At 41.6% G+C, this 14154-nt stretch overlaps 1 protein-coding gene across 2 annotated transcripts in view; it reads left to right on the top strand.

The window, feature by feature from the left end:
* Positions 1 to 1361: 1361 nt before the first annotated feature.
* The window catches only part of slc22a31 (solute carrier family 22 member 31), a 52591-nt gene continuing 39798 nt past the window's right edge, over positions 1362 to 14154 (top strand). Inside the window, exon 1 of one of the 2 annotated variants that reach the window (XM_080186857.1) lies at positions 1362 to 1415. In XM_080186857.1, the coding sequence (XP_080042983.1) occupies positions 1377 to 1415 (39 nt within the window). In that variant the 5' untranslated portion in view covers positions 1362 to 1376. Of the gene's footprint in view, positions 1416 to 11815; positions 12343 to 14154 lie in introns of those variants that run through there. The other variant, XM_080186856.1, reaches the window with a different exon arrangement.

The following is a 14154-nucleotide window of genomic DNA, read 5'->3' as shown; positions in this document are numbered from 1 at the left end:
TTTATGCCACCATATTAAAAAAAAATGGATAGTTGGTTATCATTTTCCTACCCCTCATCCAAAAGATTCAAGTTTCAGGCTAAATCAGCACATTTTCATTGCCATAGGTATCAAGTAAGCTATTTTTATCCCCAATATCCTTTGGCAAAAGAGTGGGGCAACCAATCCAACTGCTTTGGTTAATCTATCAGAAGACATGCTTGAATAGATCTCAAACAATTATCCTGGGCTATTTTTGTCCCCTGGACTTTCTCAAATTACAATCATTAAATGTTAAACATATTGGTTAGATGAAGGTGGTGGGGCAGGAGATCTAATTGCTCCATTATCTGCTATTATAATAAAAGGGGAACATCCGTACAATCCAGTGTATTTTCTGACACTTCAATATGGTGCTAACCTATTTCATAATGTAGTTTGTGTGGAAATATTTTGTAGAAAATTAACTGCATCTTGAAGTTTTTGATGAAAAGTGCACCTTTTAGATGACACACTTTTACGTTGCTACTTGGTTTTTACTACCATTGAGGAGACTATCAGAAATCTCAGCTTTGATCAAGGCCAGCAAAAAGTTAAGTGCTATCATTTGATAAACAGCATCAACTTCTTCTAAGAGGAAATGCACTTTTAAAAGTATCCCACTTTACCTGCAATACCAGTTTCTCCTATGGGTGTATCAGCTTCTCTATTCTATGTAAAATGTGACAGTGGCTGCTGTTTCATAATGACTGCATTTTATTTCAAACAAATCTTGTGGACAACTGCAGGTTATGATCACTGTGCATCACCATGAAGCAGTTCGTTTATCAAGCTCCAGTCAGGTGTGGAGAATTAAACCATCCCTTTAAACAAAACTTTTTATTTTAGATGTAACATTTTTAGAAAGGTTCCTTCGCGTTTCCCTTTTGGCATGTTCATGTATTCTCTGTCCCATTACTGTCGTTGTCATGGACCTGAACTCAGCATACTGCTACTTCAATTGTGCTCTTGTGTAATGTTCTAACTGTGGTAGGGGTTGTGGGTTTTAAACAAACAAAAACATGTGGTTTGTACACACACTTCAAAATAACAGGTTTATTGAAGAGCTGTTGCTTGTACAAACTAGAAAATGGCACTAAAAAGGAGTCTGTGAAACACCCCAATGATTCCACCATTAAATAATGTGACCTAGCTTTTAAAGTAATCGTGCAACTGCTTAAATGTAAAACATTCTGGCCCTTTGCCTGACATTGCTGCTCCTTATTCTGCGATCAGCCACCCTATTCATGTCCTGGCTTGCCAATATGCCTGCCATTCTTCCTTATCATTTACTGATCCTGAGGATTAAGTTCCTAGAATGTGTTCAGGAAAATTTTCTACAGTACGTTTCCAGGCCAATGAGAAGATATACTACTAGACCTGCTCTTGGGAATGAGGTGAGTGTGGTGGATTAAGCATCAGTAGAGGAACATTTAGAGGATAGTGATTATTATTAGGTTAAGGTTTTAAGTTGGCCACAGAAAAGAACAAAGAACAATTGGGGTAAAAATAATTAACTGGGGAAAGCTAATTTCAGTGGGATTAAAATGGATCTGGGAAGCTAATTTCACTGGGATTAAAATGGATCTGGGCCAAATAAATTGAGATCAAAGATTGGCAGGCGAAATGGTAATGGAACAATGGGCTGACTTTGGAGAGAAAATGGGGTTTGAGCCCAATCGAGATATATTCCCATAAAGGAGACAGGTAGAGCAAATAAATTGGCTCTTGCATGACCAGAGAGATTATAAGAAAATGTAAGCTTTGACAAATGTCAGTTGGATAATGTAATAGAGTACCAAGCTGAATATAGATGGTTCAGAAGGAAAATGAAGAAGCAAAGAATATGAAATGAGATTAACAGCTGAAATGAAAGGAAATCCAAAGTCTGCTACATGCATATAATTGGAAAAGTGTGACAAAAGGAGGAATGGGGCTGATTAGGGACCAAAAAAGGAAATTTATGGCAGGAGCATAGCCCAGACAGTACATAAAGACTTTGCATCTGTCTTTATGAAGGAAGAAGATGCTATGCAGGTTGTCCTGAAAGGGAGGAATTTAGATATTTGAAAAATTAAAAATAGGATAAGAAGGGATATTAGGCTTTTTACTTTTAATAAAGCATAGGGCAGAATGAGATGTATCAAAAGATACAGAGGGAAGTGAGAGTGGAAATTACAGAAGCACTGGTTATAATTTTGAAGTTTTTCTTTTGACTTTGAGAATTGCAAATGTTACACCCTTGTTCTAAAAAGTGTAAGGATAAACCCAGCATCTATGGGCTGGTCAATTTAATCTCAATGGTGGGGAAACTTCTCGAAGCGATAATCCAGGACAAAATTAACTTGGGTGGATGTGGGTTAATTAAGGAAAACCAACATGGATTTATTAGGAGTAATCATGTTTAAAATGCTGGAGCTTTTCAATGAACTAACAGGATTGATGAGGACAATGCTGTTGACATGGCATACATGGACTTCCAAAAGGCATTTGTTACAGTGCCGCACAACAAATTTGTGAGCAAAGTTTAAGTGTGTGAAATAAAGTTATGGTCAGTAGTAACTGACTGAGTGGCAAGAAATAGGTTAATGATTAATGGCTGTTTTTTTGGAACATGATTTATAATGGAATTCCCCAGAAGTCATGTTAAGACCCTTGCTCTTGATGTATGCCAGTGACCAAGACCTTGGTGTACAGGACACAATTTCAAAATTAGAGGCATTGTGAAACAGTGCAGAGAATAATGTAGAATTTCAAAAGGACATAGGCAGATTGGTGGAATGGGCAGACAAGTGGCAGATGAAATTCAATGCAGAGAATTAAGTAATTCATTTTGGGATGAAGAACATGGATAGATTATATAAAATGAAGGGTATAATTCAGAAGGGTTACAGGAACAAAGGGTCCTGGGTGTATATGTGCATATAAGTCATTGATGGTCAAGTTGAGAGAGCAGTTAAAGCACACATTGTCCTCAGCTTTATTAGAGGCATAAGAGTACATGAGTAAGGAATGCTTTAAACTTCTACAGAACACTGGTTTGGCCTTGACCAGAATACTGTATCCAGTTCTGAGTTACACACTTTAGGAAATATGTAAAGATATTAGAGTGCAGAAAGTGTGCATAGCCTTATGCAGCTGTGCATTGGCATTTATTGCAAGGGGAATATAAAAGTAGGGAAGTTTGACTGCAGTGGAGAAGGTCTTGATGAAAACACATCTTAAGTATCCTGTACAGTTTTGGTCTCATTTAAAAAAGGACATAATTGAGTTAGCAGGTTCACTCGACTTATTCCTCAACTGAAATCGTCAGCTCATGCTCTAAGCAGAAATGTAACGTTAAATGACAATTAGCCTCTTACATGATACCAAATTACATATCTGAAGAGAAAACATCCCACATTGGTGCAGAGAAATTAATTCTGCCTGCAGCATTAGACATTGTTTGCATGGTCTTCAATGAGAACTCAACTGAAAAACTAATATGCATTCAGCTTAGTGATGTCATGTTGAATTTGCAATATTGCTATCAAGTTAGAGGTACAGCTAATTTCTTCGTTAAATTAGTGGGGTATTTCTCATACAAAGAACAGTACAGCACAGGAGCAGGCTCTTCGGCCCTCCAAGCCTGTGCCAATCACATTTATCTATCTAAACCAACCGCTGAGATCCCCCTCTTCCCAGTTTGTTCATATGCCTATCAAGATAAGTCTTAAATGTGGCTAACATTACTGCCTCAATCACCTCACTTGGCAGTGCATTCCAGCCCTCACCACCCTCTGCACAAAAAAACTTCCCCTACACATCTCCACTGAACGTTTCCCCCCTTATCTTGAATTTGTGCCCCTTTGTAATTGTCATTTCTGCTCTGGGAAAAAGCTTCTAACTGTTTGCCTTATCTTTATCTCTCATAATTTTATAAACTTCTATCAGGTTGTCTCTCAGCCTCTATCTTTCCAGGGAGAACAATCCCAGTTTGTTCAAACTCTCCTCATAGTTAATACCCTCCATACCAAGCAACATCCTGGTAAACCTTTTCTGCATTCTCTCCAAAGCTTCCTCATCCTTCTGGTCATCTGGTGACCAGAATTGGACACAATATTCCAAATGTGACCTCACTAAGTTGTTTTATACAACTGTAACCTAATTTACCAACCTTTATACTTGATGCCCCATTTGATGGCAAGCATGCCGTATGCTTTCTTCACCACTTTTTCCATCTGTGCTGCCACTTTTAAGGAACTGTGGACCTGTATGCCCAGATCAAATGGATAAAAATATGGACATTATAGATTGTGTAACCTTGTTAGTTTATGTTAGGTATGTTTGGCACAACAAATTTATTATGCTGCTTTATATTACCTACTACCACAATTGAAGCACAGATGTTTGAAGAGTTGAACAGCTACATGGTTGTAAAGGAATAGTTGCAAAGAAATCACAAGCAATGGGGCAGCTAACATGACTGGGAAAAATAGCTGAGCTATAATGAGGATTAGCAGGCAGCTGATCAGGACATTATTTGGAATCCTTGATTTATTCATTGTGAGGCATTGGCATACAATCTTGAAGTGGTGTTGAGTTGTGAAAGTCGTGAACGTCATTAAACACTCAATACCAGGTTTCTCAAGGCTTTGGGTTCTGAAAATTGGGCCGAGCACACACTGTTCCACACAGAGGGACAATGGCAGTCAAGGGTCAAATGCTTGGCAGAGTATACGAACTGAGGTATGATTTTTTTCAGCTCTGGGAACAGATAGATGGTTTCCAGAGAAACTACTTCCAAAAAAGTTTGATGTTTTGAAAGAAAGAGGTCGGTGAAAAATGCTTTGAGTTTTAGACCGCAGAGTCTGTTATTAACTTACAGCTGACTCCAAATGAGACTGAGCTGCTGAACCTGACTTATGACAGCATGTTAAAAACATACCACAAGTCTGAGATTGTCATCATTCTGAATTAGCATCTCTCAGGAATATCTAGTGCTGAATAAAATGAGCATTTTGTTGCTATTGCCCTTCACGATGACCTACATGTGCAAGATGGAATTTTCCATTCTCAAAGTGAATTCAGCACAAAGGAACTGGCTGAACTCTGCATCTATATGCACATTGCCCCCTCATCTTGTGAACCTGATTGGAATGAGATCATGAAGACCAAGCAGGCTCACCTGTTGCATTTAAGTAGTAAGAGAACATGGCGTTAGTCATGAGGGTTATTTGGTAAAGGTGGGTCAACGTGAAAAAAGTTTGAAGAAGACTGTTTTATCCCAAACTCTTAGCCTGTGCAAGTCCTCTTGAAGCCTCCTTGCATCTTTCTAGAACTTGCATTCCCACTCAGTTTGGTGCTATCAGCAAATCTGGAGAAACAACAATTAGTCCCCACATCCAAATCATTTGTATAGCTTGTGAACAGCTGTGGATGAGGCACTGATCCGTTCAGTACCCCATGAGTAATAGTGCCATTCTGAGAATGATTCTGCTGTCTGCTCCGTCTGACCAATTTTTCAATCCATACTAGTATATTTCCCCCAATCCCATGCACTCTAATTTTATTTACTAACCTCCGTGTGGGTCCCTATTAAAAGCCTTCTGAAAATCCAATTCATCACATTCAGCAGTAGTTGTTCTTTATCAATGTAACATCCTCAAAAAAACTCCCAACAAATTTGTTTCTATAAGATGAGGACAATGTTGAGTGGATTTCCCCTCCCCACTCTGCCTTTATTTAGAGTTTTGCACATTATATCCCTGAGGATAAAATTCATTTTTGATAATTGAATATCTCTGGCTCCACCTTTTTAAATCCCCTTTTGATCCCTAATCAATTCAATGCCTTTTATCACCTTGTTACTATGCCTACAGAAAACTCCTGGATTCCTTTTTATGCAAGCTGCCATTTTTTAAAATATATTCTTATTTGCTGCTCTCATTTCTTTTTCCATCACCTCTCTGAACTTTCTATATTCAGCCTGGTTCTCACTTGTATTATCAACTTGACAACCATCATTATCTTCAATTAATAAACCTGGGATAAAAGACTCAGTTTTTGATCACTGTTATGGAGACAATCAGCTTTCATTTAAAAAAAAACAGCTGGTTCCTTAATGGTCTTTAAAAAGGAAATCTGAGATATTTTCTATTTTACTTTTCTACAGCTAACCTAAATCCTCTGATACAATGATCGTTGTCCCCCTAAATATTCCCCTAATTGATTTTGGGCCATTTGTCCCAGCTCTTATGTTCTTATGTTCTTATGTTCTCTTTCTCCAGAACCAATTCTCCTTTCTCGTTAGATTGAAAACATACTGATGTAGAAATTTCTCCGGAACACAATTTAGGTATTCTTCACCCTCTCTTTATCCTAATACAAATGGGCTAGTAATAGTGTAAAGGCCCTTATAACTATATTGTCAGTTTTGCATCTCTGTAATTTTGTTCCAAATTTGTTCCTCTCGTATCTCTCCCACTAGTTGGAGGCTGATGGTGTACACCCCGATGTTATATTGAGGAATATTTAGTATCCAGTGTCCCTTTACTGAACGAGGTCTCCATTATCACCATAACATATTCCCACTGGATTACTATATCTGCAGTTCATTAACCCAGCTACTGCAAATTCAAAAATCTGAAATAAAAACAAATTTTGTAACAAATCAGCAAATGGCATGAAAAAGTGTTAATATTTCAGGTCTGGGGGTTTCTGATGAAGGGGCATAGACCTTAAATGCTAACTGTTTCTTTCCATGGATGCTCTCTGACATCTTGAGTACTTACAGAATTTTTTGTTTTTAGTTCTATTCTTGATCACTGTCTGATAGTGCAGAATTGCCCAATGGGCAAGTCACAGATTATTCAGGTTTCACTTTTAATCAATTTGCCTTATTCATTTGGTTTGCAACTTCCAAAGACAAACACTTCTGCTTTACTGGATGCCATTTGCATTGGCAACTCCACTCCTTGTGGAGTTAGTCCTGCATTTAAGAACATAAGAACATAAGAAATAGGAGCAGGAGTAGGCCATCCAGCCCTTCGAGCCTGCCCCGCCATTCAATAAGATCATGGCTGATCTGTCGTGGCTCAGTTCCACTTTTCCGCCCTCTCCCCATAACCCTTAATCCCCTCTCCTATCAAAAACCCATCAACCCACGTCTTAAAAATATTTAGCAAGGCAGCCTCCACCACTTCAACGGGCAGAGAATTCCAGAGATTCACCACCCTTTGAGTGAAGAAGTTCCTCCTCAACTCCGTTCTAAACCGCCCCCCTTTTATCTTGAGGCTGTGCCCCCTAGTCCTACTGTCTTTTTTGAGCGGGAAGAGTCTTTTCACCTCTATCCTATCCATCCCATTCATCATCTTATACGTCTCAATGAGATCTCCTCTCATTCTTCTAAACTCTAACGAGTACAAGCCCAGTTTATTCAGCCTCTCCTCATAGCTCAACCCCCTCAACTCCGGTATCAGCCTAGTAAACCTCCTCTGCACTCCCTCCAAGGCCAAAAAAACTAAATTTAAAAATTTAAACTAGTTAATTGCAGAGAAAGTCTATCACCTTTTCAATCTTATGTTTGAGGTCTGCTTGAGAAACTAATAAAAAACCTTGAGGTAATGGAAGTAAACTAAATGGAACTGTTTATTAACACGTCTATTCTCTACCACAATGAGCACAAAACTGGCTAGGCAAGCCCTAGGGTGGAGTGCGAGTCTCCTGACCCATTCTATTAAAGGGGCATTCCCAATACAACACATATTCTGATTTCTGGTGTCCCCATATGCTATATAAGCTAAGAGTCTGTGGAGCTTGTAACATTTAAAGAATGGAGCAATGCTTGTTTCTGCCTAGAAACAAGGGTGGGATTTCCTGGAAGTGTTTTATAGGTCATCCAGATCACCTCAAGGGAGAGGTCCAGGGAGAGAACTGGGAAAGGAGCCAATGGCAGAAGAATGAGGCTCAAAGCAGTGCTTCTGTTGGCATACTTCAAGTAGTGAGAGCTCATGAGAAGTCCTGGAGGTCTAAGAAGACAGCAAAAGGTTGGTGACTCTGTGCTGTGGGCTGGGTCCAAACGTAACCAACTCTTTGGAGCAGAGGCATGGCTGAAGAACTGAAGTTGTGCTTGATATTTGGTGCTGGAATACGGACTCCCAAGACCATGGGAATGTGATCTCGGGAGTCAAGATCGAAATCCTGGGAGGTGAGGAGTCATTGAGGCAGTCCAGGTTGGAGTGTCATTTGATAAGAGAATTCTGAGGTTAGATTTTAAAAGACGAAGACTGGAACCCATCATGGAAGAGACAGACTTTCAATGAGATTGGTTGACTCGATGTTTAACATGTCTGAGTGCATTGCTAAGGAATCTGTGAGATCAGTCTTGGTCACATTTGCCATTTATATTGTGGTTTGGGATATTTGAACACAGTTTTCCTGTTAATTCATATGTACGTCATGTAAATTCTGAATGTTAAGAGTACAGGTTTGTAACTTGTTTTATCTTTCTAACCTTGTATAGTGAAATTTATTTTATTTGCAGACAGTCTGTGGAATCTTGTGCCTTCATTCTCTTGGCAAATACCTAAGAGCATTTTATGAGCTTAAAAAAAGGGCTTAGAAGAGCTAGGAGGGGGCATGGGAAGTCCTTGGTGGATCAGATAAAGGAAAACCCCAAGACTTTTTACTCTTAATGTGAGAAATGAAAGAATGGCCAGGGTGAGGTTAGGGCTAGTCAAGGATAGTTGTGGGAATTGTGCGTGGAGTCAGAAGACAAGGGAGAGGCGATGAATGAATACTTTTCTTCAGTGTGAACAAAGAACAACACAGCACAGGAAACAGGCCCTTCGGCCCTACAAGCCCGTGCCACCCATTTTAACATTCAGTGAGTGCCTCATTCCAATCCTCCTTCTAAGTACACCAAGGAGAGGGGCCATGTTTTTGAAGATGAGTGTGTGATACAGGTTGATAGGCTGAAAGAGGTAGTTGTTCTTAGGGAAGATGTATTAGCAATTTTGAAAAACCTGAGGGCCGATAAGTCCCCTGGGCCAGATGGGATATATCCTAGCATTCTTTGAGAGGCAAGAGATGAGATTGCAGAGCCTTTGGCTTTGATCTTTGCGTCCTCACTGTCCACGGAGATAGTGCCAGAGGACTAGAGAGTGGCAAATATTGTTCCTCTGTTCAAGAAAGTAAATAGGAATGACCCTGGTAATTATAGGCCAGTTAGTCTTTCTTCGGTGGTCGGTAAGTTAATGGAAAAGGTCCTGAGGGATAGGATTTATGACCGTATGGAAAGATGCAGCTTAATCTGGGATAGGCACACAGATTTGTGAAGGGTAAGTCTTGCCTCACAAATCTGACTGAATTCTTTTGAAGAGGTAATTAAGTGTGTAGATGAAGGTAGAGCAGTTGATGTCATATACATGGATTTTAGTAAGGCTTTTGATGAGGTTCCTCGTGGTAGGCTCATGAAGAAAGTAAGGAGGTGTGGGATAGAGGGAAATTTGGCCGATTGGATAAGGAACTGGCTGTCTCATAGAAAACAGAGGGTGGTGGTGGATGGAAAATGTTCAGACTGGAGACCAGTTACCAGCCGTATATCACAGGGATTAGTGCTGGGTCCTCTGCCATTTGTGATTCTTACCAATGACTTGGAGAAGGGGGCTGAAGGGTGGGTCAGTAAATTTGCTGATGACACCAAGATTGGTGGAGTAGGGGATGAGGTGGAGGGCTGTTGTAGGCTGCAAAGAGACATTGATAGGATGCAGAGCTGGGCTGAAAAGTGGCAGAGTTTAACCCTGATAAGTGCGAGGTGATTCATTTTGGTAGGACAAATTTGAATGTGGATTATAGGGTCAACAGGAGGGTTCTGAGGAATGTGGAGGAACAGAGAGATCTTGGGCTTGTATCCACAGATCTCTGAAGATTGTCATTCAAGTGGAAAGTTTGAGGGAGCTTGAGCTTTTCTCTTTACAGCGGAGGTGAGAGGCGACTTAATAAAAGTTCATAAGATGATAAGGGGGATAGATAGAGCGGTCGTTCAAAGACTGTTTCCTTGGGTGGATGTAGCTGTTACTAGGGGACATAACTATAAGGTTCACGATGGGAGATATAGGAAGGCTGTCTGAGGTAGGTTCTTCATTCAGAGGGTGCTTGAGGTGTGGAATGGACTGCCTGCTGTGATAGTGGAGTCAGACACTTTAGGAACTTTCAAGCAGTTATCGGAAAGGCACATGGAGCACACCAGAATGATAGGGAGTGGGATAGCTTGATCTTGGTTTCGGACAAAGCTCGGCACAACAGAGGGCTGAAGGGCCTGTACTGTGCTGTACTGTTTTATGTATCTCAGATTGTGTCTATGTTAAACAATAAGGTACTAGTCACTAATGAAATCGTACCAAAAATTTGAGGGTCTTGGCCAGGATCATAAATTGGTGTTATCCTGCCTCCAATAACTGGAAGACATTGCAGCAGCTTCTTCAGTAACAAATGTATAAGGGTAGTGTTCAAATGTACATTTGTTTTTTATAATTATACATACTTTGCCATTCACCCACAATTTTCCTGGTTCACAGCTGAGCTTTAGCAGCTGGACCTGGGTTGTGAAACTATCTGTTGAGCAGCAAAGACTTTAGTTTTAATGTGGTCTGTAATCTAACTGAATAAATGTGATAACTTTGTGAACAGCAGAACCTACTGCTTGTACAGAGATGGTGGGGGTGGTTGGGGTGGAGTTACAGGATTTTGATGCGGCCTTAATGGAGGAATAGATATATTTCCTCATCAGGTTGATGAGTGACTAGGAGGGCAGTTGGCAGTGGTGAGTTCCTGTCGTGCATTTTAGTAGAATGAGTGAATGTTTACAGAAGGGGTATCAATCAAAGGGGTTGCATTGGCTTAGATGGTTCCCTGAGCCAACTGTCAAGTCATTTAGCAGAATGCCTCATGGCCAGCACTTTCAACAAACAAGCATCAAGATGTACTTTGGCTGGTGGTAAGATAGGCATTCCTTGTTAGATCCTTCATGCACATACCTGAAATCTCTTTACTACCATGGGCTGTCCTTGAAACTGCTGTGGTGGGGAAGAGAACATTGCGTATCGCTTTCTGGAATGTGCCTTTTGCAAAGGAAGCCTGCAGTTTTTGCCCAGTGAAAAGTACAGACTTTTCTGTAGCCATCCCAGAGAGGATCATCAACTCAGTGAAAGATGCTTTTTGGTCTGCCATTGCAAAAAAGTTACTCATAATCAAGTGTTGCAGATGAGCTTATTCCAAAGTCCAAGACTATCTGCAGAAAGACACGCTAAAGGGCAATTGCTGCAAATAACACAATGAAGAAAGACCACTGTCTAATGCCTTTCAACCATAGTACACCAAAGGAGTTGGTAACTGTGTAGTAGCCCTTGGGCTGTACAGTTGTCACCGAATGTGTTTCGTCAATGCAATTGTATTGAGGCACCTCAGACAGTAACACATTCTGGAGAAAAGTTGAATATTATTGCAGTTTCCTTAACGACCACCATGAAATTGGATGGATTAGCAATGGTAAATGCATAGGGTTACGGAGATACAGTGCTCTTTGCAGAGTCGATGCAGATGGAACGGCCTCTTTCTGCGCTGTAGCGATCCTATGAATCTAATAATAGAATGTAAATGTTTTTCCAATGTTTAAATATTCCTAAAATATGTAGGGGGAAGAAAACAAGTGTGTGTGTGTGTGTGTGTGTGAAAGATGGTGGAGAAGATTTGTGTGTGGGTGTGAGCGGCAGCTACATATTTGTTAAGCTAATAATACCTGAAAGTGCAGGTGATTAGCCAGCAGCGATGACTCAGCGACTGGCCACATGAATCTCCTTTTCCCACAGAAACATTCAGGTTAAGGGAGCGACCGGCGCTCCAGGGTCGGGGGGGAGGAAAGCGATGGACTACGACCTCATCGTCCCGCAGCTCGGAGGTTTCGGTCGGTACCACAAGCGGCTGGCGGTGGCCGCCTGCCTGCCTAACCTGCTGCTGGCCTTTAGCTTCTTCAGCGACCTCTTCCTCAGCCTGACGCCTGGCCACCACTGCCGGCCCGACCCGCAGCTGCTGCCCCTCGCTCTCCGAAACCTGTCGGGCTTCCAGCTCCTCAACTACAGCCTGCCGCGGCGAGGCGATGGGGAAGAGGATGATGAGGAGGAGGGGGAAGGGGCTCCTCCCGTCGCCTGGAGCCGCTGCCGCCTGCACCGATATCCGTTAACGGACGGCGCGAGGTGGCCGCTGCCCAACGGCTCCGTCTCGTGCAGCCGGGGCTGGCACTTCGAAGCGCGCGGCGGTGGCCTCCACAACAATGTCGTTAGCCAGGTGAGCCCGCCGCCTCATACCGAGAGGATTGATTCAGCGCTCGCCTTGCGCCCCATTTTAACCGCGATGTTTCCGACCAACTTTAATATCTCGTCCCATTCCATAGGATTTACCCGTTCCTCTGAAGGGATAGATAGGCAAGTTCTTCTTCGTTTTAAAAAAAACTTACCCCCCCCCCCCCGCCACCTCAAAAAAAACTCAGGAGTTATTTTGCACTATCGTCTTCCTGAAATAGTTGTTGGCAACGGATGGGAGATGCGAAGGAAAGGTGCGAAAGGTGCGAAATGTGCCCTGCCTTGGTTTCGCGGAGTTTTATCCGTCGACCAGGATTATTGCAGCCATTCTCATCAGTGGGGTAGCATGCTCCTTCAGTCGGCAACCAGTGCGGACTCGACGGGCTGAATCCCCGGTGTTGGTCCGGTTGTGGTAATTCACTTGCGTTTGTCAGTGTGAATTTTCTCCAATTTTTAAGAAACTATGTATTTAAAAAACATGATCATAAAGGACGGAGCAAACGGGCCACAAATGAAAAGTAATCGTGGTGTTTTCACGCCAGTAACATAATCACTTTGTCCAAACTCCTGTTTGTTGGCTTTTTAATACAAACATTATTTTTCAGAGTTTGGATTAATTTGTATGTGTCAGTCAACAGTTTGACTTTGTGCGACGACGTTGTTAATTCTAGCGCAAAGATTTATACCATTTGCTCTCTATATTTCATTCTTAAAGTTGGGGTGCCTCAACTTCGGTCTAAATGTAGCATGTAAACGGCTGCCCAGGCAAATGGACTGTTCCACTTGTCCAAAGATGTGCAAGTTAGATTGACTGGCCACTCTGAATTAATCCTAGCGTCAGGAGGATAGCGCCGAGGTGGTCGGTACAGATTCGATGGGCCAAATAGCCTGTTTCTGCACTGTAGGGATTCTTTGAAATCATTTGTATTTTCATTTACTCACTTGCTAATTAGGTTTAAACGTAAAGTTTAAAGTTTGTTCGTGTCACAAGTAAGCTCACATAAACACTGCAATGAAGTTACAGAGAAAATCCTCTAGTCGCCACACTCCCAGCGTCTGTTGGGTACATCTATGGGAGAATCTAGCGTGGCCAATGCACTTAACCAGCACGACTTTTGGACTGTGGGAGGAAACATTTTTGTGATTGTCCTCTGCAGCTTGATGGACATGCAAAGTAATTGCAACATTGAATTAAACTGTGTTAACTGTTGAGGTTTTATTTGTGTTTATTAGATATGTAGAAACACAGTATGTCGCTGTTTTTTTTTATAGTTCTGTAAAACTTCCCTGCTGCTATATGCTCCATCTACTTGGCTAATAAAGACCAAATATCTCATGCCTTTTTAAATGCCTTCTTAACTACTGTATTTGCCCTGTTACCTTTAGAGTCCACGGACTCCAGAAGGCCTTTGACAAGATATCACACAGGAGATTGTTAAATAAGTGAAGTGCCTATGGGTGTTAATGGTAAGATCCTGGCATGGATAGAGGATTGGCTGACTGGCAGAAGGCAGAGAGTGAGAATAAAGGGGTCTTTTTCAGGATGACCGCTGGTGACTAGTGGTGTGCCTCAGGGGCAAGTGCTGGGATCACAACTTTTCACAATATACATTAACAGTTTGGAGGAAGGAACTGAAGGCACTGTTGCTAAGTTTGCAGATGATACAAAGATGTGTAGAGGGACTGGTAGTATTGAGGAAGCAGAGGGGCTGCAGAAGGACTTGGACAGGTCAGAAGAGTGGGCAAAGAAGTGGCAGGTGGCATACAATGTGGAAAAGAGATTATGCATTTTAGAAGG

This window comes from Carcharhinus amblyrhynchos, chromosome 4 (assembly GCF_965287045.1).
Source record: "Carcharhinus amblyrhynchos chromosome 4, sCarAmb.v2.hapA, whole genome shotgun sequence".
Classification (NCBI taxonomy): domain Eukaryota; kingdom Metazoa; phylum Chordata; class Chondrichthyes; order Carcharhiniformes; family Carcharhinidae; genus Carcharhinus; species Carcharhinus amblyrhynchos.
Note: the sequence above shows the minus strand (reverse complement) of the source record. Positions and strands in the feature narration are given on the sequence as shown.